Source organism: Balaenoptera ricei, chromosome 17 (assembly GCF_028023285.1).
Source record: "Balaenoptera ricei isolate mBalRic1 chromosome 17, mBalRic1.hap2, whole genome shotgun sequence".
Classification (NCBI taxonomy): domain Eukaryota; kingdom Metazoa; phylum Chordata; class Mammalia; order Artiodactyla; family Balaenopteridae; genus Balaenoptera; species Balaenoptera ricei.
In genome coordinates this window covers 69,285,390-69,311,986 of record NC_082655.1, presented here as the reverse complement: position 1 = coordinate 69,311,986, position 26,597 = coordinate 69,285,390, and the positions used below count along the sequence as shown (strand labels likewise).

At 39.7% G+C, this 26,597-nt stretch overlaps 1 protein-coding gene across 5 annotated transcripts in view; it reads left to right on the top strand.

Annotated features, from left to right (window-relative positions):
- The first annotated feature begins 8,884 nt into the window (after positions 1-8,884).
- The window catches only part of PREX2 (phosphatidylinositol-3,4,5-trisphosphate dependent Rac exchange factor 2), a 299,616-nt gene continuing 281,903 nt past the window's right edge, over positions 8,885-26,597 (top strand). For all 5 annotated transcript variants that reach the window (XM_059902418.1, XM_059902419.1, XM_059902416.1 and 2 more), the window contains exon 1: positions 8,885-9,051. In XM_059902418.1, coding sequence (XP_059758401.1) covers positions 8,911-9,051 — 141 coding nt within the window. In that variant the 5' untranslated portion in view covers positions 8,885-8,910. The remainder of the gene's footprint in view (positions 9,052-26,597) is intronic.

Genomic DNA, 26,597 nt, shown 5'->3' with positions numbered 1-26,597 from the left:
TCATAATATAGTGGGTAGTCAAGAGACATTGCCTAAATTTTCTAAAATAAGAAAGAGTAATTTAATTGTATTATTTATTTGTGCAAAAGCTATCAAAAATAACTAAAATTATAACTGTCAAAAATGGGTACAATCTTTCTCAAATTGATAAAGGACATCTGTGGAAAACCTACAGCTAACATCATACTTAATGATGAGCAACTAGATGTTTCCTCACTAAAATCAGGAATAAGACAAGAATATCTGCTATCACCACTACTATTCTACACTGTTTTGGAAGTCTTAGCTAATGCAACAAGACAAGAGAAAGAAATAAAAGATATACAGACTAGGAAAGAAGAAATAAAACTTTTTTCACAGATGACATGATTGTTTATGTAGAAATCCCAAAACAATAACAACAAAAACTCCTGGAACTAATAAGTGATTACAGCAAGATGGCAGGTTACTAGGTTAATAAATAAAAGTCAATTTCTTTCTGCTATACCACAAATGAACGATTGGAATTTGAAATAAAGAACACAAGACCATGTACATTAGCAACAAACAAACAAAAAGGTGTAAATGTAACAAAATACCTATAATATCTATATGAGAAAAAATTTCAAAATCTGATGAAAGAAATCAATGAAGATCTAAATAAATAGGGAGATATTCCATGTATATGGGTAGAAACACTCAATATTGTCAAGATGTCAGTTCTTCTCAACTTGATCTATAAATTCAACATAATTCCAATCAAAATCTCAGCAAGATAATTTGTGGGTATTGAAAACCGATTCCAAAGTGGATCTGGAGAGACAAAAACCCAGAATAGCGAACTCAATATTGAAGAAGAACAAAGTTGGAGAACTGATATAATGCCTGACATTAAGGCTTAGTATAAATCTAGAGTAATCAATACAGCGTGGTCTGGTGAAAGAATAGACAAATAGATCAAGGTAACAGAATAAAGAGTTCAGAAATAGAGCAACACAAATATAATCAGCTGATATTTGAAAAAGGGGCAAAGACAGTTTAATGGAGAAAGGACAATCTGTTAAACAAATTGCACTGGAACACCTGGACATCTACATGCAAAAAAAAAAAAAAAATCTAGACACAGACCTTTCACTTTTCACACAGATTAACCCATGGATCATAGACCTAAAAGTAAAATGAAAAACTATAAACCTCTGAGAAGATAACATAGGAAAAATCTAGGTGACTTTAGGTTTGGTGATGATAAATACAAACATTTTTAGATACAACACCAAAAGTATGATCCGTGAAAGAAAAAATTGACAAGTTGTACTTTATTAAAGTTAAAACCTTCTGCTCTGCAAAAGGACCATGTCAAGAGGTTCAGAAGACAAGCCACAGACTGGGAGAAAATATTTGCAAAAGACACATCTGATGAGGAACTACTATAGAAAATATACAAAGAACTCAAAACTTGGTAAGAAGAAAACAAACAATCTGATTAAAAAATGAGTCAAAAATCTTAACAGACACCTCACCAAAGAAGATATTACAGATGGCAAGTAAGCATATGAAAAGATGTTCAACATGACATGTCATTAGGGATTTGTAAATTAAAACATCAATGAGATGCCACTACCCACCAATTAGAATGGCCAAAATCCAAAAGCCTGACAACACCAAAGGCTGGAGTGGATGTGGAACAAGAGGAACTCTGATTCATTGCTGGTGGGAATGCAAAACACCACTTTGGAAGACTGTTTGGCAATTTCTTACAAAGCTATGCATACTCTTAACATATGATTCGGTAATCACATTCCTTGGTATTTACCCAAAGGAGTTGAAAACTTACGTCCACACAAAAACCTGCATGTGAATGTTTTTAGCAGCTTTATTTATAATTGTCAAAACTTGGAAGCATCCAAGATGTCCTTCCACAGGTAAATGGATAAAAAGACTGGTGTATCTAGACAACGAAATTTTATTCAGTGACAAAAAGGAATGAGCCATCAAGCCACAAAAAGACGTGGAAGAACCTTAAATGCATATTCTGAGTTAAATAAGGCAATCTGAAAAGACCACGTACTGTATAATTTCAACTATATGACATTCTGTAAAAGGTAAAATTATGGAGACAGGTAAAAGATCAGTGATTGCCAGGGTCTTTTGGGGAGGGAGGGAGAGGGATGAATAGGTAGAGTACAGGGGATTTTTAGGGTGGTGAAACTATTCTGTATGATACTGTAATGGTGGATATAATGTCATACGTTTATTGAAACTTATAGAATGTGCAGCACAGGAATGAACCTTAAAGTAAACCATGGATTCTCATTAATAATAAAATATACATATTGGCTAATTAGCTGTAACAAATGTGTCACACTAATGCAAAATGTTAACAATAGGGGAAACTGGTGGGGGGGATGGGTAGAGTGTAAGAGGTTTCATAGGAATTCTCTGTACATTCCGCTTAATTTTCTTATAAACTTAAAACCACTTAAAAATATTAAAAGCCCAATAATTTTTAAAAATAGTTACAAAAAGCTATTTTACAAAGTTCTATTTTTATATTTATGTGAGTCCAGAAGTATTCCAGCAAAAATGAAATTCTTCTCCACCACTAAGAGTAGCCTAATACATTATATATGCATTTTCAGTCAACTGGCTTTCCTGCTTTGGTAGTTGTGATTTCTTTCCTGTACATTTTATCACATATTTCTTTCTGTGATTGGTTTGGGAAGAGTATCAGATGGATTTGATTATGTGGTTGGGACATTTCAGGTGAGATGAATGATACTTGTTCTTTGAAAATACAATAAAATAAATTTAATATTTGTAGTTTTTTCTTATCCCCCAAAGGCTCACAATCTGTAGTGAAGCTCCTTTACATACAGAAAATTTTTCTCTGAGGAATTAAAAGGGTATCTATGTTGGCTTCTCCTATTGAAGAAAAGTTACAGGAGAAAGAAAAAGCCGAGTCAGACTTGTCTTTGTTTAGAAATAGAATGATTAAGCTCTGGGAGACCAAGAGAGTTTCGATGCATTATATTCCTCCATTCAATAATTCATATATTCAATCAGCAAATATTCATTTAATTACACTTACTTGCCAGATTTTGAAGAGGCTCTGGGGCTACATTGGTGACATGGTCTTATTCTTCAAGACACTGTGGTCTGGTACAGAATTCCATTAATTGATCTGTCAGTTTTGATAAAGTCTAATCAGTGATATGATAGAGAGGAAGAACTGTACTCTGGAGCTTGGCACTGCAAGAATACTGAAAGTAATCTAGTGTGGCTTGGGTGCATTTTGTAAAGGCGGGTGTGGCAGGGAAATGAAGCCAAAGAGGCTGAGCCATAAATGACATTTGCCTTTATCCACATTTGAAGCAGGATCAGACCCCTCCTGAATTCCAAGAAAAACTCTCTTGACCTCTTCTGTTATTCCTGATGACCATGGAAGCAGTTCCTCAAGGGCTTAGACCAACCTCATACAGGAACACTCTAGGACTGCCTCACCCTTCTTGTTTCCTGACTCGAATCTTCTCTGTGAAAACCTCTAGGCACTCATGCATGGGCAGCCGGGAAGTACAGGGACCAATGAATGCCCTGTGGGGCAATCCTTGACTAACTGGGAATAAGCTCTGATGAATAAATGCTTCTTCCCTCTTCCTCCCCTCGGGTGGACAGTTCTGAGATGTATTTCACAAGCCTTCACGGTAGGTCCTGTAGGATAGAACATCCGATTTCCCACAGGGATGGCCAAGTCTGTTGTGCATCCCTGTGTTGGTTTTCCCTCTTTCTCTCTTCCTTCCACTCACTCTTGCTCCCTAGGAATACATTGCCATATATATTATTTTTATATTAGCTTTTGTCTCACTCTCTGCCTTCTGAGGAAACCAGGTTAAGACAAGCAGGGAATGACATATTTTAGGTATTGTGTGTACACACAAACACACACACACACACCCTAGTGATAACCCGGGAGAACATAGTAGAGAGTGTTAATATAGGAGATAAGGCAACCAAGTAGAAGACTGAGGTAGTGATGATATGGGTGAGATATGAGAGTGGCTTGAACTTGGGTAGTGACAGTGGGGATGAAGAGAAGTGGGTAGATTTGAGAGAAGTTTTAGAGATAGAATAGCAGCTAATAAGATTTAGGGGGTAAGACAGAAGAATCAAGAATGATTCCTAGGTAATTGTTGGTACCCTTTATTGAGTTAGAGTGTGGAGAAGAGAGAACAGGGTTGGTGGGAGAAATAATGATTTCTATTTTAGACATGTTCTGTTTTAGATTTTTATGGTATAGTCAAGAGGAAACAGCCCTGGTGGTTGATAATGAGCTTCTGGAACCCAGGAGAGAGAACTGAGGTGGAGGAAAAGATGTAGCTCTCATAAGCGTGCAAATAGCCTTTTGAAGCCGTGAACCAGGGAAAGTGAGTATGAAGAAGACCTAGGATCAAATTCTAAAGAACAGCAACTTTTAGAAATGGGCCAAAAAAGAGAACTTGGCAAGGAAAGGAGAGAGGGATAAAAGAAAAACTAGAACAATGGTATCAGAGAAGGCAAAGAGAGAGAGCTTTCCTAGGATGAGAGATAGTCAATGCTGTCAAATGCTACAGGAAGGTCAAATAAGACAAGAAATGAAAAACACCCATTGGAATTAGAAACATAAAGACATTGGTGATGTTTTCTAGATCAGTTTCACTGCAGGAATGGGAAAGTAGTCCTATTAAAGGGGTTTGAGAAAAGACTGTGAGATAAAGAAATAAGGAGAACATGTTAGTTTTGTATTGCTATGGTAACAGATTACCATAAACCTAGTGGCTTAAAACAAAACAAAATGATTATCTTATAGTTCTTTGGGTTATGTGAGCAATGTGCATCTTACTGGGCTAAAATCAAGGTCTCATCAGGACTGTGTTCCTTGTGGCGGGCTCCAGAGATTCAGTTTCTTTGAGTTTTTCAGCTTCTAGTGGCTGCCCACGTTCCTTGGCTTGTGGCCCCCTTTCTCCATCTTCAAAATCAGCAATGTTTCAACTGTCTGACCATTCTTCCTTGATCACATCTCCCTCGGTGTTCAACCCTGGAAAGGTTCTCTGCTTTTAAGGATTCAAGTGATTAGACTGTGCCTGCCTGGATAATCCAGGAGACTCTCTCCATCGCAAGGTCCTTTGCTTAATCATATCTGCATGAGATTACCTTTTGCTATGTAAAGTAACATATTCATAATTTTGTGGATTAGAACATGGGTATTTTGGGGGGGGGCATTATTCTCCCTACCACAGGCAATGAGTAGAACTCTTTAGAAATTTTTAGAGGGAGGAGGGAAATAGGGTGTGCTTGAGGTATGTGAGGTTGGGGAGGATTTTTAAAGGAAGTGACAGGAAAGGAAGCAGGCAGATGATAAACTCCAAGGATGACATCCTTCCGAGACCAGTCACAGACAAAAACTGGCTGTTTGTTTTACTGGGTTACCTGTAGGTTAAGGTTCTGTCATGGGAAAGTGATTATCCATTACGTGTTAGATTATAGCCATGAGGATGATTTGGGGTTAATCAAGATAGTATTGAAATGAACTTTAAGAACTTTAGAGTCTTGCTAAAGTAATCCTAGCCAAACATTTATTTAGTTTGCTATGCCATAAACGTTGTTTCTAAAATTAAAATATGGCTTATGAAAACTGTATTTTGTCCTTTTAGGCAATACATATTCTAAAATCTTTGTATTGAATGATAGAATTAATTACATGCTCCAGGATACCCTGTACTTCTGATGGCTAAATTGCCACCAAAATTAAGTGGAAGTAACTGAGGGATTAAGCACGAAGTATAAACTAAATTAAGAAATACTTTTAGAATTCTTGTCCAGGACTCTTAATTGTATGTTATTATAGCTCTAATGTGTCTATGATATTTTTTATACTAGTGTAATCTATAGTCTCTCAGAAGCCAGAGTAGTCAAGGAAATGCCAGAATCAATTTTACTTGTAAATAAAGAACAGTCTGATGCTTAGAATTCTCAGTTTAACAAGATTGCCATGCAATCAATCAATCTTTCCATTTTTTTTCTGTGTTGTTATCTTTTAATGAACTTCAGCATCAAATTTGACCTATTACTTTACCTGGGCCAATACTAGTATTGAAAGGGCAAGGAGGCTAAAATGACCTCTATCTGAAATATGACCGGGGAAACCCTCTTCTTGCAAAGAGATGGCCTTAGATTTTCTTTTAGTGCAGGAGTTGTCCTGCTCTGGGCCTGACCAAAGGAAAGCTACTGTGTACTGTGCTTTGGCTCTTTGAACCGTACGATAATGGATTCTAACCCTACCAATGCATGCATATGAAATAAATTTAATGGCAGAGCTAGTTTACTACTCAGCCTTTTTTCTCTATCTTTTTTCCTAGCTTTTCCTTTTTATGGGATGCTTCAACCTCATTAGTATTTCAGGAAAAAACTGGACCCTGTCCATCATTTTGGTTGTTGCTTTCCTTTTCCTGGCAGACAGAGCCTAAAGTTTCAATAGAGGAAGCAGGGAGGGAGGGATACAGCACATTCAGAGTTTATGAAAGATCTTATTTACCATCAAAGTGAAGGTTTCCAGATACTCCCACTCTGTTTTCTTATGATCTTAGGTCTTTGATGAGGAATTAAGGACTGCAGCCAGGGCTACAGAAGAGAGGGAGAGGTGCATGGCAGAAGGCACTACACAGTGTCCTGAAGCTGTTCATTAATTACAAATGATGTTGCGGACTGAGCAGAAACTATTAATATCTTAATAATTTCTACGTGAGCACTTCTGAGAGAAATCTGAATCTGTACACTTAAATAAATATTTTCCTGCTAGCTTCCATTGCTTTTTTTTTTTTTTTTTTTGTGAAGTATTCTCTAGTGGGTTGTGTATAGACTGTTTTTTTTTGATGGAAGAAAATTGCATAAACAGTTTTTCAACTTGGACAATTGGTAAGAGAGAAATATTATTTTATCTAGAAGAACTCCTGATGGAAAACATGATTTATTTACTTAACTTTTTACGTTAGAGAAGGCTGCAGACTAGGGGCGGAGGAAACGCATTCATTCCTTGCTGCCTGTAGTACATGGTGAAAAGGTTCAGTCCTGTCTCATTTTCCCCTTCATTACTGGGTGTGTGTTTCCTAAGTCTTCCGTTGGTTTCTTTTGTTTATTGTTTACTAGGTGCTGTGAGGTCTGCTCTTTAATGTGCCTCGTCCTGTTCTTCTGCCACAGGGTGTGAAGACATTGACTGATTTGTCCTCTGCTCGTGCTACCTCTAAACAGCCATGCGCAAAAGAAAGAGGAAAATTGCATCTTGTTCGTCAGCTCCTCACACATCATTCAAAAACTGTGCCCTTAATATAAGAAAAGTACAATCCCTCTTTATTTCATTACAGAGAGGTATAGTGATTCATCACAAACCATGCTCTGAAAGGACATCATCTGGAAACCTGATAATTATTTTGACGTGAATAACAGGGAAAGCATCTTAATTTCTTTGTCTTGTTAATGCTTCTAACTATGGGCACAAATGAACATGCCACTTTCTGCATCATAACCTCACTCCTCCGTTTATTTAAATGTCACTAGGGTGAACTTTCCTACTTAAAGTTGTTCTAAGTAGGAAAAAATGACCCTGAAAGATATACATGGTTAATATCAAGACAAAAAAATATATGGATTGTTTTGCTTGCTTGTTAAATTAATTGGGAATATTCAGTGCTCATTAGGTCCTGGCTCTGTTTCCAAGTAAGAAAAGGCAATAAACAGACACATTAAAATCAGGACACCCTCTGTGTTACCACTTTCAAATCCTAAGACTCTACATCTATATTTATATCTACATCTATGTATTTGTATCTATATCTGTATCTCTATATCTTTTGATGAGCATTCAGTAGCAGCTCTCTCTTTTCAATTAGTGACACTGTCTTAAATCGTAGCAGCTCAGAAACAGAACTGGCGCAAATATTCTTGCCTCTGGTTGAATTTACGTTCTATCCTGATGTTGAAAAAAAGTTACAGACATGCACAACCTCTCCCTCCAAAACAGCACTGTGCAAGGATGATGCTTATTGTATCTGGAGTTTATTGTATGGGCCAGGCTGTCACTTTCCCATAGTGTCTTCATTTATTATGCTAATTGACTTTCCAAGTGCAGGCAGGAGGGTATTCGCCTTGTCAAATATTCTCGGTTGGTGGGGGGGTTAAAAGCAAACCTGTTTTGTGCCTGAATAAAACCAAAAATCATTGTGCTTCTTTTCAAAGACGGGAGGGTCAATACCATGGTTGTTTTTGTTCCCATGCAGTTATGTAACCTTGGAGATTTGTTTCTTTGCTTTCAGGATTTGTACAGAACACATGAAAGCTAAACAATAGGCGGGAGTCAGAGGAGCAACCCTCGAGCTGTGTCTTGGAGTCTGTCCTCCTAGGTTTGGGAATCTCCAATTCCATCTCCAGCGCTGACTGTGCGTGTGCATGTGTGTGCGTGTGCGTGTGTGTGTTTAGTTAGCTGGCACGCAACACACTTCCCCAGGGTTGTGCTTCCTTTTTCCTGAGATTTGGCGAAGGGTAAAGGGTCGGAGTCACATGGATACAAAGCATTTGATTAACGTCCAAGTCACCGCTGGGGCTGCCGGAGCCGCCTCCCCTCCAGCCCCGGCCGTGCGAGGCCAGAGCCGCGGGGCGCGGTGCGCAGGTCCCGGGCGGGAGCCCCATCCCCCGGGAGGGAGTGGCCTCGGCACAGCCCCCCGTCTCCCGCGCCCGACTCCCGGCGGGCGCCCCCTCCTCCGCCCCCGCCCCGGCCTCTCCCCGGCGCGTAAAGTCGCCCGGCCCACCTCGGACCCGGCGGAGGCGGCAACTTTCCCTGCCGGCCGCGCGGGGCCAGGGCAGCGGCGGGCGCGCGGGGCAGCGGCGGGCGGCACGGCGCCCACCATGAGCGACGAGAGCCGCGGGGACGGCCGCGCCGAGAGCGCCCGGGACCTGGAGAAGCAGCTCCGCCTGCGCGTGTGCGTGCTCAGCGAGCTGCAGAAGACCGAGCGCGACTACGTGGGCACGCTGGAGTTCCTGGTGTCGGTGAGGGGCTCTCGGCGACGCGGGGCGCGGGCGGCGCGCGCGGCATTGTCTGCGCGGGGACCGGGGACCCGTCCGGGCATCGCGGGCACCCGAATCCGCGCGCCGACGCTGGGTCCCCGGTGGGGGGGGGGGGATTTTTAATGCCTGGAGACACGCCGAGGGGCCGGGGCGAAAAGTTAGCTCGCGTGGGAGAAGGCTCTGGTTCAGGGAATCCCTGCTCCCCGTCTCTCCTCACTCTTCTCTACCCCCCTCCCTGGTCTGCTCGAGTGCGTTGTGTAATTTTTTTTTTTTTTTTTTTTCCTTGTCTTCCTTTTCGGGGATTTTGTTTGAAGACTCTGGCAGGGTGGTTAAAGTCTGTCTGCTACATTCAGGTACCTAGAGGTAAAAAAAAATATCCTGATTCTTCTGGAGCTTGAGTTCATTATTCAGATGACATGGCAGTGAAGTCCCTTTAGTTATAATAATCTTTGGAGCATAGGCTTCTGGTGGGGGGTACGGAGGGCAGCGGGGTTATGATCTCCAGCAGCTGTTGGATATGAAAGCCACGTGCAGTGCTCACCGCAGCGTCGTCCTACTGTCTGCTCCCCCCACACCCCAACCCGGGGTTTAAATCTGCTGTTTAAATCCCCCGCCCCCGTGGGTTCAGCTCCCGGGTCCCGTGTTCACACTGAGCCCAGGAAAGCGGTAGAATAAAACTCCCATCCAGCAACTTCAGGATTTCGTAGAACTGGCAGGAACTTTGTTTCAGAGTTTCAGCTTGACTCCCTGCGGGTCTGCATTGAAAATGTTTCATTCATGTTAGGGCCAGGAGGGGCAAAACTGAGTGAAGGCAACTTCTTAGACGTCACTCAAAAGTTGAAGTTTTTTCTGTTCGCTGCTGCAAAGACAGAATTTGAGGGTTGGCTCCTCTCCACCCAGATGCGCGGGAGAGCATCATTCAGAGACTGAGGACCTTTAGCCTTTGCTAAAGTCTCCCTCAAATCTTCTGACCTCCTCTTTCCACCACCCTATTCCATACCCCCTTGGTCTGAAGGGGAATGTCTCAAAGGCCAGACTTCCTGCTCAGCTTTCTAAAAGAGGTAAGCTATCTGCTGAAAATCATGAAATTCACTCCTTGGCTCTGGCAAGAAGGAAAGAACGCTGTCTCGAGGGATGTGAGATGATGCACAGGTTGATGTCTCAAATTAAAATCAATATATTTGAGCCCCCAGGGGCCACGTTCTTGGGAAATGTATGGGTATTTGAGAATATACTGGTAATTGGTGATAAATAGAATTGTTGTACACTTCCATGCAGCAATGTCAAAAAAGCATGTTTTTAAGGAAATTTGACTTTTCATAGCTTCAAATTTGGCTTTCATGAAACTTTGCTGGTGACCAAGTCCTTTGGCTTTTGAAGAATCTGAGTAACTCTTCAAGTTGCATTAGTTACTCCTTTCAGGAGGTGTATGAAAAAATACTGAGCAAAAAAGTCCTAATTTACAGAAATAGACAGCTAATCTAACCTACCTTAAAAACCAATTTGTTGATCTTTATTTAAAACATCAGTTTTTCCTCTAATCTTAACACCTGATTATTAAGATTGATAGTGTAATTCTGTATAGAGTTAAGTCAGAAATTATGGGAGGTATAAAATAAATTGCATTTTACTCTTTACAAGAAGATCGTTTTATGATTTTATTCTTCTTATCTCATTCAGAAATTATGGACTCTTCCACTTTTCCTTTTCTTTATTTGATATTTTTTATGTACACATTCACACACACACAAACAGTAACTGGCCTGAAAGTCTTCCAAAACAAAGGTTAACCCTGACTTCCTTTTAGTTTTATAAATATTCAAAGTCTAAGATCTACTTATAATACATTATTAGATTTTTTTTTGGGTATTATTTATAGGAACATTTCATTCTCACCTATTTTATGTGGTTACCTTCAGTTGATGTAGTCAATCTAGTTTTAATTTTATCCTGAACTGATACATACCAAGAGCTTTGAAAATATTCAAACCCTTTTGCCTGGTAATTCCTTTTCTAGGAATCCATCCTAAGGGAACGGTCAGAAATGCAGACAAACAAAAGAAGTTATTTAAAAAAAAAAAAACCTGTAGTGTTAAATAAGTGCAGTGGTAGATTTGCTGCAAAAATTGGATAATGAATTCCTAAGTCACATTTAAATATTTGTTAGCTTAGTCATTGTTTTTGATTTCTTTTTTTTTTTTAATTTTTATTTATTTATTTATTTATTTATTTATTTATTTATGGCTGTGTTGGGTCTTCGTTTTCTGTGCGAGGGCTTTGTCTAGTTGCGGCAAGTGGGGGCCACTCTTCATCGCGGTGCGCGGGCCTCTCACTGTCGCAGCCTCTCTTGTTGCGGAGCACAGGCTCCAGACGCGCAGGCTCAGTAGTTGTGGCTCACGGGCCTAGTTGCTCCGCGGCATGTGGGATCTTCCCAGACCAGGGCTCGAACCCGTGTCCCCTGCATGGGCAGGCACACTCAACCACTGCGCCACCAGGGAAACCCTGTTTTTGATTTCTGCCAGTGCTTCAAGTCATCAGCATGGGTGAAGGTAATTCTTATCTTTATTACAGAGATGAAAAAACATATTTTTGGTTTTACCGAGAACATATTTTTACTTACAGGCCCATAAAGAAGCAAACAATTTATATTATTGCTCTTGATTAAATGATCATATGGCCTGAGGGGAAAACTTTTTTTTTAATAAGATGCTTTCTCTTCTCATTTCCAACTTTTGGCCTTTTAAAGAGAGAGCACCTCCCCCCTCATCCCCCGACCCCCAGATACTCCATGAACATTGCCTTTTTCTTCCCCCAGATGTATCAATATGTATGATCTATATGCACCTTCTCTCTAGTCACCACTCAGGCACACACTTCTAGATTGAACAAGGCTCTGACCTTGAAGCTGCTGTCATTTAGAGTGGCGCACTCTTCCCATGGGGTGCCAGGCTTTCTCAGGCCTCTTGTGCGGTATGCAGGATCTTAATTCTCCGACCAGGGATCAAATCCGTGTCCCCTGCATTGGAAGCTTGGAGTCTTAACCACTGGACCTCCAGGGAAGTCCCTCAGGCCTCTTCTGCTCCTCTGTAGCGCTTAGCAACCTGCTGGATTCCTACTGGCATTTCAAGGCTCTTCATCTCCTTCAGTAGAACTTTCATGATCCCGTCCTCCCTCCTGCCCAGGCTGGAGTGCTCACTGCTTGGTACCCACTCTTCCCTGTAGTCCCTGCTTCCATGGCACCAAAGCAGGCATAGGCAGGATTTGTCTACTTTTGTCTCATTCTTCTAGAATGGAAGCTTCTTGAGGACAGGGCCACATTTTACTCGCCTGTGTTTCCCTGGACTTTTTGTGCAGTGCTTGTGACACTGTAAGTACTCAAGAAATGCTTACTGAACGAAGGAATGGAGGAGTCAGCGAATTCGTCCATCTTCTAAACCTCCCACCCATTTTTAAGGACAGTTCCTCAATGATCCATAAATTTCTGGTTTTGTTTTTTTTCCATTGGGTCTGTATAGACAGTGGAAGTTACTTAAGTTTCACTCAGGCACATATGTATTATGTAATAAGAAGCTTTAAATTAAACATGTAGTACCTGCATAGAGCCTGTGCTCCGCAACAAGAGAAGCCACCACAGTGAGAAGCCCGCGTACGGCAACGAAGAGTAGCCCCCGCTTGCCGCAACTAGAGAAAAACCCACGCGCAGCAGCGAAGACCCAGTGCAGCCAAAAATGAATAAATAAAATAAATAAATTTATTTAAAAAAAAGAGAAACATGATTTAAATCAGGCATCGAGGTATTAAAGACATTGTAACACACTATTATTTCAGTTCATTGTAGTCTAAATTTTCATTTGGGATCATGGATATTATCTGGATTCATGATTTTTAGGTCGTAGATAAAATGGTAGAGAGTGATGGAATTTGTTTGAATTTATGTTCTTGTTTTGCTTGGGAAATGAAATTCTGTGCTTCATTAGAGTACTCCAAAACATTTTTTTCAAAAAAATGCTTTTATGGACCTAATTTCCGGTATTTGATGTCCAGAGTCTGGACAGTCGTAGGTGGTAACTGGTTTTCTGGAGAAAGGACAAACCAGGGCCGATTTCAAGGGTGCATCTTATACAGTCGCAGAGTGCTACCCACTCTGAGGGACCTCGAGCTTAGTTTGGTGCTCTGCCATCACCGTCTTGAAATTCTTGCTAATTTTATTTTTGAACTTGGGCTTTGCAAGTGAGGTCCAGTGGGACAACGGGGTGTGAGCAGAGCAGATACACAAAAGAAAAAAAACAGCTTTACACCTCAGTACCTTTAATAGCACTTTCTGTCTTGCCTTTTGAATAAAAGGTCTTACGTTTGAATTTTGCAGCAGGCCTGGAAAATTGTGTAGACACATTTCACTGTGGCAAGTGGCGTTGAGGCAGGGTGATAGTATAATTTTTGTTTAAACTGGGACACTTCTGAGGGTGCAAGGGTGTACTATTAATAATTACACAGGGAAACAGATGTAAACTGGGATTGTTCCTGGCAGATCAGAAAGCACGGTTATTCCCCGTTGTAGGCACATTAAGACAAAAACTTTGAGCTATGTGTCTTGTCGTGAGCAAAAAATTTGGAAATTTGTTACCTGTCTGAGCTTTGACCTCAGATACCCCAGAATCTTGAGTCCTGTCTCTAATTGCTATACAGAGCCACAGGTGTTGGCCATGCTGAGTGTCTGATTTTTGTCTCTATTATATTCTCCTCTGCCCTTTTTCTGTGTCTCTGAGTCTCTGCTTCTTCTCTGTGTGTTTCCCTTTGGTCAGTTTGGTCCTTCCCATGGTAATCTTGGCTTCAAGACAGTGACAGCAGGTTGCATTCTATGTGACGACAGCCAGAGTTAGTACGGTGCTTTACAGTGTATACTGAGCAACTGCATATTTCTTATCTGACTTGGCTTAATGTTTGTGCATCTCTTAGCTCTTTCAGATGGTGCTCCTGAGAGCTTCTGGGTTCTGGGGTCTGGCTTCAGGGGCCCTCACAAAAGGTCGGAGGTGCTGAATTGTGTGGCTTCAGGCTGTCCCCCCTGGCATCTCCTAGCATAGCCCCACCTTCTTCTGATTTGTGTTATTGTTAAAACAGAAAATCCCCTCCTCTGGATGGTAAACTCTGAGAGAATAGGGATGCATTTACTTCCTCTGTATGCTTTTCTTGGCCTCATTAGGTGCTTTGTAAATAGCAGGTGCTCAAGAAAACAAACAGACAAATAAAGCAGGAGCAAACAAAGGGGTTTGAATGAATCTGAAAACAGCTTCTTTCAGTCATGATCCAACATTTCTAGGGAAAGATAAATAGATTCAACACATTATGCTTTGGCTTATGTTATGGGTTGATCTCTATCCCCCTCAAAGTCATACATTGCCGTGCGAACCTTCAGTATCCAAATAATCACAGTGCCGTGTGGGAGGTGAAATGGTAGAGTAATAAGCAAAGTGTCAGGGAGGCATCAAGGGACTCCCTCAGCCTGGGGTCAAGGGAAGTTTGGGGAAGAGGTGATAACAGAGCTGGCTCCTGAGGGATGAGGAGGAATGTGCCAGACTCGGAAGAGAATGATCCATCCTGAGAGAGCCACCGCGTTGAGGGTGACCGTGGTACGGCAGGCCGGGGCTGCTGGCATGCCCTGATATGCTCCGGATGCTGAAACAGTCTTCATTAATGGGGATAGACACTTCTGTCTGCTTTTTGGCTCTTGGCAGGAGATAAAGTAAGTTCAGGCCAGTTTGAGAAGAGTTCCATTCTTAAGAATTCTGACTTCAACTAAAGCCAATGGGAAATCAGTTGTGAGGGGACGCTTGCTCTCTTATTAATAATAAACAAGTCTGAGGGCTTCCCTGGTGGTGCAGTGGTTGAGAATCCGCCTGCCAATGCAGGGGACACGGGTTCGAGCCCTGGTCTGGGAAGATCCCACATGCCGCGGAGCAGCTAAGCCCGTGCACCACAACTACCGAGCCTGCGCTCTAGAGCCGCGAGCCACAACTACTGAGCCCGCGTGCCACAGCTACTGAAGCCTGCGTGCCTAGAGCCCATGCTCAACAACAAGAGAAGCCACCGCAATGAGAAGCCCGCGCACCGCAACAAAGAGTCGCCCCCGCTCGCCGCAACCAGAGATGAGCCTACGCGCAGCAACAAAGACCCAATGCAGCCAAAAAAAAAAATAATAATAATAATAAACAAGTCTGAGACCTCCACGGTTGGCACTGGGAAGGGGGTCTCTCATGGGAAGAAGTTGCCAGGCCAAGATTCCCTGAATCTGTGTCTTTGAATTTGGCCTTGGGATTCCTTCTGCTTGTTCTCTATTTCCGCCACCTCCCTGGCCCTCAGCCTACACTGCTTATTTGGTAATCCACACAAGAATGCAGAGAAGACCTTTTCTTGCTCGTCTTAATCTGGGACAGGTTATAACCTTCAAAAAGTTGTTACTGTTTACTAAAGGAGAGCACAGACCAGTAATCCCGGAAATGACACGAAACATAAACATAGTCTAGTTTGTGTAACACAGATTTCTGCTCCTACCAAAGTGATCTTGCTCTCAGGGTCTGCAGACCCTGCCCTATTTTTATCCTAAGCCTTGAGACAGCTCCTGTTTGATCCCCCTGACTGGGCACTACTCCTGGGCTGACTTGACTGGGTTCTTTTTTTCTAGTCGTTAGCCTGAATGTGTATTCATGAGGGTGGTGTCAGGAAGCAGCCCTTAAGATGCCTTGACTCTTGTAGTAAACATACTGTGAATTAAATGGGGCTCTTGCATCATTCTGATTTTTGGAGTATTAATCATGTGGCTAGAACTGACTTCTCTGTACAGAGGGATGTGTCTTTAGTCTTAAGGTTTCATCTGCATAGTTATACCATATTATAATTTGACGACATTAAAATGAGTAGTCTTTATTGAGATTAGTTATGTTTCTTGGCAAGAGAATTCTGTCAACAGGGTTGAGGAGCAAAAGTTGAAGTCTGGTTACCCATTAGGAGTTTCTGCCATTTCACTGGTCCAGGTAAGAATTGTGGAATGTTTGATCTAAGGTAGAAGCTATGATGAAGATAAAGAACTAAACCCAAAGAAAACTCAAACAAAATCAAACCAAACCACAAAATGTCAAACACCCAACAACCACGAGACATTTCTTGGGTAGAACCTTTAGTATTTACATTCACTCAGAAGTGGAGGTTTAAGTAGAATGGAGAACATTAGGGTGGCCTCTAGTTTGAAGATAGGATGGGGCGTGTCATTAATTCAGAAATGGAATGCAAGGGGCAGAACAGTGTGGAGAGGAGGAGAAGAGGGAATTTGGTATTCAACTTGCTGAGCTGCAAATTCTGCTGTGATTTTTGAAGATAATAATGTGGAACTTAAGCAAGAATTTAGAGATCTACCAAGTATTGATAACTAATCATATATGTTGAAGCCATCAGGTAGATGAGATGGGAGCAATTCAAGGAAGAAAACATGCTAACCAAGAGTAGGATGTAGGGAGCTGATAGTTAAAGTTTAAGGGAAGAGGAGAGTACACTGGTGACTTGAACTGAGCTGTCAAAGGTTGAAGCAAAGAACCAGGAGAGAGTGATCTCCTGAAAGCCAAGGAAGGATCTAGTTGCCAGAGGAAAGGTTTCTTTCAACTCTCGGAGCTTTACAGAAGTAGGTAGTGTGAAGACTGAAGAGGCCACTGGATTTGGCAATTAGAACATCATTAGGGTTTTGGCTTCAGGAGCATGTGTGAGCAGAAGCCTAAGAATGAGCTGGAAGACATGACATGAGTGGAAGCTGAGGAGATGAAGACGAATGGAAAAGCTATTCAAGGAGGTTGGTGATAAATGCAAGGGGAGAAATAGGTTATTAACATAAAGGGATAATTTTTGTCTAGGGATGTTTGAGGGAGATGAGTATAGCCAAGGAGAAGGAGACGATAGATTAAAAACAGGGAACTAAAGCAGCTATAGCAGAGCATTGTGGAAGTCAAATGAATCTTCTGGTAAATCAAGAGTCGCCGTGGCACTGGGAGGCAAGGAAGGCACTTGGTATGTTCCGTGGTATGCCACGGAACATACCCACAGCAAAATGTCATGACAGAGCCTAAGAACAAGCAAGCTGTCTCTCATATATTTTTAAAATTCCGCTTCTTCTTTAGAGCTTTCGGAGGCTACTGGGATGGCCTTTGCATCTCCCTGTGACAACTCACCAGCAGTTCTCTCTCCTGCATTGGGACAGTGGGGTGAAGTGCATGGTATAGAGCATGGGTTTAGGTTAGGGGGCCTGATGACCCAGGGTTAAAGTCTTGGCACTGAAATTTACAAACAGTGTAGCTTTGGGCACCTCACCTAGCCTCTTTATGCCTCCTTGCATATTTGGAAAACACATTTGATACTGTCTCACAGGGCTGGCCTAAAGTTAAATCACCTTCTGTAGGTGAACTGTGAAGTGTGAAATGTGACTTTTTAAAATGCAACATACAAATTTAGAAGTCAGAAGAGGGAAGTAAGTTCCCCTGATTTATTATTACCTCTATTATGACTAGGTTCAAATCTTGGAAATAATGACATAATCATTTTTGAAAATCATGATACAAATTGTATAAAATTTATGCATTACATTTAATGCACATAACAATCATTGTGCACACTTTTAAAAAAGAAACACTGGTTTATCTGACAACATTTTAGTCTGATTACATTTTTTCTTATTACTTGTCTTTTGAGTGTTCTTTTACTCCATACCTGGCATTATATTTTAATACCAAATAAGATTGTTATGCTTGAGTTTTGGGTATAATCTATTTGACCTAAAAAGAGTTGTTCTTGTTTTTATTAATTCTTTAAAAATCTTATTTATAATATTTACTTTTCATAACAGATGCATTTTTATTATTCTCAACTTAGTAAATGTTTCTTTGCTTGAAAGTGTGATTGGGTCACTTTTCCAATGGTTTTGAGTGAAATCATTCAAATCCTGACACATCTAATAAAAACTTTTTTTCCTAATTTTTTCCCCATTCTCATGAACTATTGCATTTGATCCATGAGTTCAGTGATTGTGATTTTAAGAAAATTGATACGTTGAGGTTCTGATATTTAAACACTTCTGATTAGTATAGATGATTTCAGACTTTGAATCTGTGAATAATTTGTTTTTTAATTCTATCCTTGCCATATAGCTAAGTATAGTGTACAAAAAAGGACCTATCTCATTGGAGAATATCTAAGCCCAAGGACATTATGTTCTGTCATTAATGCTAAACGCATATTTTCCATGAAAAGGCAAGCCCTTCTTTTGAAAAGGTTAAACGGTATATAATAGTTAAGAAATGACTCCAGCTGGTTAAATTTAGAATACTGATATGAAACTATTTTCTGAGTTTATAGCAAAAATCTAGCAATATAGAATATGAATGGGTAAGCATTTTTATTCAGTTTAAAGCTTCATTTCTCTAAGAAGTTCACGTGAGGTTTGATATCTATGTTTGACTTTGCTTTGCCACTTTTGTGATTTTAATTATCTATTTAACTTGTCTTCTTGCCAGGAAGAGAGGCTTTATAGATGGTGACACATTTTCAGTGGTTGTGCAAGAAACATTGATGTTTTCCTTCAGTGCCTTGTAATGCCTCAACTTGGCCTTAGTTTCTTGCTCCCTTGGATTCTCGTTTTTTTCTTATTTGAGACTATTGCCCCAAAGAAAGAAATCTTAGGATTCCAAAAATGACATCTCACATTCCAAAGTTTTATTTCTGTCAGTAGCACAAGGGGAAGAGCTATGGAAAGACATTATTTTCACCTAAATGTTAGTCCCACACCCACACATTGCAAGATTATTTTAATAACTCATTATTTTCTCAGAGGTGAAATTATGAGTAAAGGGGACTTCCATTTTATATACTGTATATCTATGTCATGTTTGACTACTTTGTATAACTTTAATATATATAGAAATATTTTTTATTTATATATTTTACATTTCACACATTTTCTGGAATATTCTAGATACACCTTTATCTCAATTTTTCTTGTCCCTCTTAATAATGAGATCTCTGGCAGAGACATCTAATTACCTCCAATATGCGTTATTTTTTTCTTCTGTAGTTATAAAAGTTTTAGCATGATTGTCCATCTTAAGACTACATTTCCCAGCCTCCCTTGCAGTTAAGTGTGGGCATGTGTCCTGGTTCTGGTTCTGGACAGCGGGTTGTGAGCAGAAGCAGCATGGGTAACTTCTAAGGTGTTCTTTTATAACAAAAGAATATGCACTCTTCCCCTTCTCCCTGGCTGGTATGAGGTGGTGATGGCAGGTGATGGGGCAGCCATTTTGGACCATGAAATAGAAATCACATGTTGAGGATGAAAGAGGGACAAAAAAGGAGTCCGTTTCTTTATTAAAGAAATCTAACCTGTAGCCTAGCAAAAATGGGCCTATAAGACAAATCAGTATTTATTGTGTCTAACTCTGTCCTAGTCATTTTTTTGAGACTTCACATTTTGCTTCCAAATTCTTATTGATTTATGCAAATTATTAACAAATTGGCAAACTTTAATATATTTTTTTGCCTTTGTCTTGTCAGAGTAATCTTAATATTTAAAATTTATTTGTAGTTTTTCTTTAATGAATCTTCTCTAGCTCAGCAATGATTTCCCAGGATTATGCTAAAACTCTGCTCTCTTCTTTTCTACTGGTATATTTTAGTTTTTTTCTTTAGAAAAAGAACAGTTTTTTTTTTTAAGCTTGTACTTATAATTCTTTTTCCCGAAAGCCAGAATTTTTGTGTTTATTATATATATTTATAAGGATGTTTGTTCAGCTGCTTTCTCTGAGGCCAAACAACAGTAGTTTAAACAACACAGAAGGCTGGTTTGTGAATATGGAAGCGGTATGTAATCAACATGCCTTTTTTGCATCCTCTCTTGGCGCTCTGGTTATTTAATTTTTCAATACTGTTGCCCAACAGTGTCCAGGGGAGTGAGCAGCTCAGCTCCATCAAGTCATTCAGAGACCTCCGGTCCTTCTATCTTATTGCTCCACCGTCCCCTAGGACCGACTAAATCAGAGTCTGTAGGACAGAGAGCCAGTATTTTATGTAGTTTCTCCAGGTGGTTCCAGTGTGCAAAGAAGGCTCTGGGAACTAACACACTAGGGTGTTATTTTTGTCCATATGGTTGAAGTTGGCTTGCCAGAACCACTTTCACGTTTCAGCCCCAGAGGGACTGATACTTGCACTGTCATCCCCTTGGCCAGAACATGACACGGCTGAATCAGCCGCAAGGGAGGCAGGGAAATGTAGTGTCTAGTTGGGCAGCCATGTGTACAGCTGAGATGGGAGTTTTATACTAAAATTAAGAAGTGGAGAATTCATACTGAGAGGCAAAGACCTTTGCCTGACCTTTGCCTGACCTTTTCGGAGTCAGTGATACTTTAGGCTCATTCCTCAGAAAATCACTTATATCAATTCTTGGATTCCTTTACTGTAAGAACGTATTGTACTAAAATACCATTTGGATTATTTCATCCTAAAATGATATATTCTTGCCCATATAGAAGTCCGTTTCATATTTTATATATGTATCTCTTTACATATGTTTGTAAGGGTTCCCTAAAGGTCCCCCCCCCCCAATTGGCCTTGACTACAGGAAGAATTTGAGAGATTTGGAGATTTTGTGTGATTTAAAAATTTTTCGGAAGTCTCCCCCTGACAAAAAAAAAAGTCCCAGGATAATCTGGAAATCATCATTTATTCTGTGTTTGTTTCGTGTCAGGCACTGCATATTCCTGTGTAACTCACAACTCCCTTCAAGGCTTATATCCTTGTAACTCACACTTGAGGACACCCTGGTGAGCTCCTAAGTGGGAGAGTGGGGATTCTGATCAGATCCATTGTGTTGCTGGTGATTCGCTAGCCTGGGCATTTCTAGATGGTGGAAGCAGTGTGACTAATCAGGACTAGGAAAACCAAGGCAGGTGTTGGGACCGGGACACAGAACTTGTTGACTCCGGAGGTACACAGACTAAAAGACAGGAAGGAACAGTAGTTCGTTTCAGGCAAACCTTCAAGAGCAAACGAGCAACAGAAGCTCACTGTCAATCCAAGACAGGGGTCAGAGCCTGGCAAGCACTCAGGAGCCCGAGATTACCCAGAAGTCAGGAGTTTCCCTCACAGATTACCCAGAAGTCAGGAGTTTCCCTCATGGAAATGAGGAAATGCAATGACCTTTAAAAAATAGACAACTCTAGCTCTCGCATTGGTAATCTACATCATTACTGAGACTAGTTTCAGTTTAATTGAATTCCTTTTGGGTCAGTTGGGATCTCTATGTGTTTATTTACTTAGTACTTCACAGCAGGTTTGAAGCTGTTAAATATAAATAGCGTTAAATATAGCTCATGTTTATTCCATATATGATTAAATCATAAAATATTTGAGACAAGTGTCAATTTTTACACACACACACACCCCTTCTAGTCTCCAAAATGTATGTACTGCTTGGCATTCAATGGATATTGTATAGCTCACATTGGTAGAAAGCATTAATGTAATTTAAATACAAATGAAGTGAATCCCCAGAGTTAAATGATCATTATTCCTGGAGTGTTTTGTTTGCCAAGCCTACTTCTTTTGATGGGTTGGATGAGGGAGGGTAACTGGCATTCAGGTAGTCACAGAATGAAGTTTGATAGATAGGCCCTGTTATTTAGATAGGGGCATTTTCCTTAGTTTCTACCAAGGGCAATTGGTACAACCATATAATTGTATAATCTTAGAGTACAACCATATAATTGTATAATCTTAGAGTCCACATAATTAGTACAACCATATAATTGTATAATCTTAGAGTCCAAAAGGGAATCATGCTATGGATGGATGAGTATAGTTTTCTACTGAAATATGAGAAGTTGACATTTCTCCTGTACATTTTTCAGTGAGCTAATAATCCTCACATATAAATTGTACCTTCTCTGTATGGTGAAATTTTTTGAGAGTAGCAGATATTCTTTGGGATTTACTTCCCTTTTTTTTAGTTTGTACTTAAGGGTGACCTAGCTATAAGGAACGTGATCAGTTGGACTGTCAGAAAATTTGAGAGTTAGGTTGATACTTGAATGGATTCTTAATTTTAAACATACACATTTCTATAGTTGAGGATTTAGGTCAGATTCAACTTTCGTGGCATTAGGAAAATATAAGCAAACGTTAGGAGAGATCCAGATAGTCAGCCAGGATGTTTGAATAAATTTTTTAAAAAGGAAAATCTGCTAACAAGATTTAAAGAAAAAAATAGCTTTATTCTATTGTATTATATATCCTCCCTACAAATTATCTTCCAGCCTGCCAGAATTCAAATTCAACTCTATGATATTGTAGTATTTTCTTTAGTATTTAATGTCTAAGTGAAATTTGCAGTAATTTTTAAATAAATACAGAACTAAAAAAATCTATTAAAAAGTACCACAGGAAATAGTATGGAGGTTTCGCAAAAAACTAAAAATGGAACTACTATATGACCCAGAAATTCCACTCCTGGGTATATATCCAAAAAAACCCAAAACACTAATTTGAAAAGATTCACGCACCCCAATGTTCATGGCAGCATTATCAACAATTGCCAAGATGTGGAAGCAACCTAAGTGTCCCTCAACAGATGAATGGATAAAGAAGAGGTGGTACATATATTCAGTGGAATATTACTTGGCCATAAAAAGGAATTAAATTTTGCCATTTGCAACAACATGGATGGACTTGGAGGGCATTATGCTAAGTGAAATAAAGTCAGACAGAGAAAGACAAATACTGTATGATATCACTTACATGTGGAATCTAAAAATACAACAAACTAGTGAATATAACAAAAAGGAAGCAGACTCACAGATATAGAGAACAAATTATTGGTTACCAGTGGGGAGAGGGAAGGGGGAGGGGCAATAAAGGGGTAGGGGAGTAAGAGGTATAAACTATTAGGTATAATATAAGCTACAAGGATATATTATACAACATGGGGAATATAGCCAGTATTTTATAATAACTGTAAATGGAGTATAACTTTTAAAAACTGTGAATCACTGTATTGTACACCTGTAACTTACATAATGTTGTATAGCACCATACTTCAATAAATGACATTCAGAATATTCTAAAAAAAAATAGAACAGCAGAGGATGGAATCAGTGATTTTTTTTATTCATTTACAAAACCAACTTGTTTAATTTGCGAAAAACCTTATTTTCAGCATAGTATAGTTTATGTGTGAGGTCAATTTAAATAATAGCTCTAATATGATAAGCCTTATGATTTATCCTCTCCAATAATTGTTTTAAAAAAATTAGAGTCTAGATATTTTGATTTTTAATGTTCCAGGGACTATTTATTGAGCAACTACTGTGTGCCAGTCACTGTTCTTGGTTCAGGAGATACATCATTGACAAGAATTAAATATTCCTGATTTCATGGGACTCCCAATCAATCCAGGAGATACAAGAGACATGAGTAAAATGTGTAATATATTAGTTACTCTAAATGGCAAGGAGAGTGAATGAAGCAGGTGGGGAATACAAATCTGTGTGTGTTTTGATATTTTATATAGGATGAAAATGCAGGAATCCACTACTTTAATATTTCTTTCTGTAAGTCTAAAAATGTTTATTTAATTATTTATTTTTTAACATCTTTATTGGAGTGTAATTGCTTTACAATGGTGTGTTAGTTTCTACTTTATAACAAAGTGAATAAGCTATACATATACATATATCCCCATATCTCCTCCCTCTTGCATCTCCCTCCCACCCTCCCTATCCCACCCCTCTAGGTGGTCACAAAGCACTGAGCTGATCTCCCTGTGCTATGCAGCTGCTTCCCACTAGCTATCTATTTTACATTTGGTAGTATCTATAAGTCCATGCCACTTTCTAACTTCGTCCCAGCTTACCCTTCCCCCTCCCTGTGTCCTCAAGTCCATTCACTACGTCTGTGTCTTTATTCCTGTCCTGCCCCTAGGTTCTTCAGAACCATCTTTTTTTTTTTTCAGATTCCATATATATGTGTTAGCATACAGTATTTGTTTTTCTCTTTCTGACTTACTTCACTCTGTATGACAGACTCTAGGTCCATCCACCTCACTACAAATAACTCAATTTTGTTTCCTTTATGGCTGAGTAATATTCCATTGTATATATGTGCCACATCTTCTTTATCCATTCATCTGTCGATGGACACTTAGGTTGCTTCCATGTCCTGGCTATTCTAAATAGAGCTGCAATGAACATTGGGGTACATGACTCTTTTTCAGTTATGGTTTTCTCTGGGTATATGCCCAGTAGTGGGATTGCTGGGTCGTATGGTAGTTCTATTTTTAGTTTTTTAAGGAATCTCCATACTGTTCTCCATAGTGGCTGTATCAATTTACATTCCCACCAACAGTGCAAGAGGGTTCCCTTTTCTCCACACCCTCTCCAGCATTTATTGTTTACAGATTTTTTGATGATGGCCATTCTGACTGGTGTGAGGTGATACCTCATTGTAGTTTTGATTTGCATTTCTGTAGTGACTAGTGATGTTGAGCATTTTTCCATGTGTTTGTTGGCAATCTGTATATCTTCTTTGGAGAAATGTCTATTTAGGTCTTCTGCCATTTTTGGATTGGGTTGTTTGATTTTTTGCTATTGAGTTGCATGAGCTGCTTTTAAATTTTGGAGGTTAATCTTTTGTCAGTTGCTTCATTTGCATATATTTTCTTCCATTCTGAGGGTTATCTTTTTGTCTTGTTTATGGTTTCTGTTGCTATGCAAAAGCTTTCAAGTTTCATTAGGTCCCATTTGTTTATTTTTGTTTTTATTTCCATTCCTCTAGGAGGTGGGTCAAAAAGGATCTTGCTGTGATTTATGTCAGAGAGTGTTCTGCCTATGTTTTCCACTAAGAGTTTGATAGTGTCTGGCCTTACATTTAGGTCTTTAATCCATTTTGAGTTTATTTCTGTATATGGGGTAAGGGAGTGTTCTGATTTCATTCATTTACATGTAGCTGCCCAGTTTTCCCTACAGCACTTATTGAAGAGGCTGTCTTTTCTCCATCGTATATTCTTGCCTCCTTTATCAAAAATAAGGTGATGATATGTGCATGGGTTTATCTCTGGGCTTTCTATCCTGTTCCATTGATCTATATTTCTGTTTTTGTGCCAGTACCATACTGTCTTGATTACTGTAGCTTTGTAGTAGAGTCTGAAGTCCGGGAGCCTGATTCCTCCAGCTCCGTTTTTCTTTCTCAAGATTGCTTTGGCTATTTTGGGTCTTTTGTGCTTCCATGCAAATTGTGAAATTTTTTGTTCTAGTTCTGTGAAAAATGCCATTGGTTGTTTGATAGGGATTGCATTGAATCTGTAGATTGCTTTGGGTAGTATAGTCATTTTCACAGTGTTGATTCTTCCAATCCAAGAACATGGTATATCTCTCCATCTGTTTGTATCATCTTTAATTTCTTTCATCATTGTCTTATAGTTTTCTGCATACAGGTCTTCTGTCTCCTTGGGTAGGTTTATTCCTAGGTATTTTATTCTTTTTGTTGCAGTGGTAAATGGGGGTGTTTCTTTGATTTCTCTTTCAGATTTTTCATCATTAGTGTATAGGAATGCAAGAGATTTCTGTGCATTAATTTTGTATCCTGCAACTTTACCAAATTCATTGATTAGCTCTAGTCGTTTTCTGGTAGCATCTTTAGGATTCTCTATGTATAGTATCATGTCATCTGCAAACAGTGACAGCTTTACTTCTTCTTTTCCAATTTGGATTCCTTTTATTTCTTTTTCTTCTCTGATTGCTGTGGCTAAAACTTCCAGAACTATGTTGAATACTAGTGGTGAGAGTGGACAACCTTGTCTTGTTCCTGATCTTAGTGGAAATGGTTTGTTTTTCACCATTGAGAACGATGTTGGCTGTGGGTTTTTCATATATGGCCTTTATTATGTTGAGGTAAGTTCCCTCTATGCCTACTTTCTGGAGGGTTTTTATCATAAATGGGTGTTGAATTTTGTCAAAAGCTTTTTCTGCATCTATTGAGATGATCATATGGTTTTTCTCCTTCAATTTGTTGATATGGTTTATCACATTGATTGATTTGCATATATTGAAGAGTCCTTGCATTCCTGGGATAAATCCCACTTGGTCATGGTGTATAATCCTTTTAATGTGCTGTTGGATTCTGTTTGCTAGTATTTTGTTGAGGATTTTTGCATCTGTGTTCATCAGTGATATTGGCCTGTAGTTTTCTTTCTTTGTGACATCTTTGTCTGGTTTTGGTATCAGGGTGATGGTGGCCTCATAGAATGAGTTTGGGAGTTTTCCTCTGCTATATTTTGGAAGAGTTTGAGAAGGATAGGTGTTAGCTCTTCTCTAAATGTTTGATAGAATTTGCCTGTGAAGCCATCTGGTCCTGGGCTTTTGTTTGTTGGAAGATTTTTAATTACAGTCTCAATTTCAGTGCTTGTGATTGGTCTGTTCATATTTTCTATTTCTTCCGGGTTCAGTCTTGGA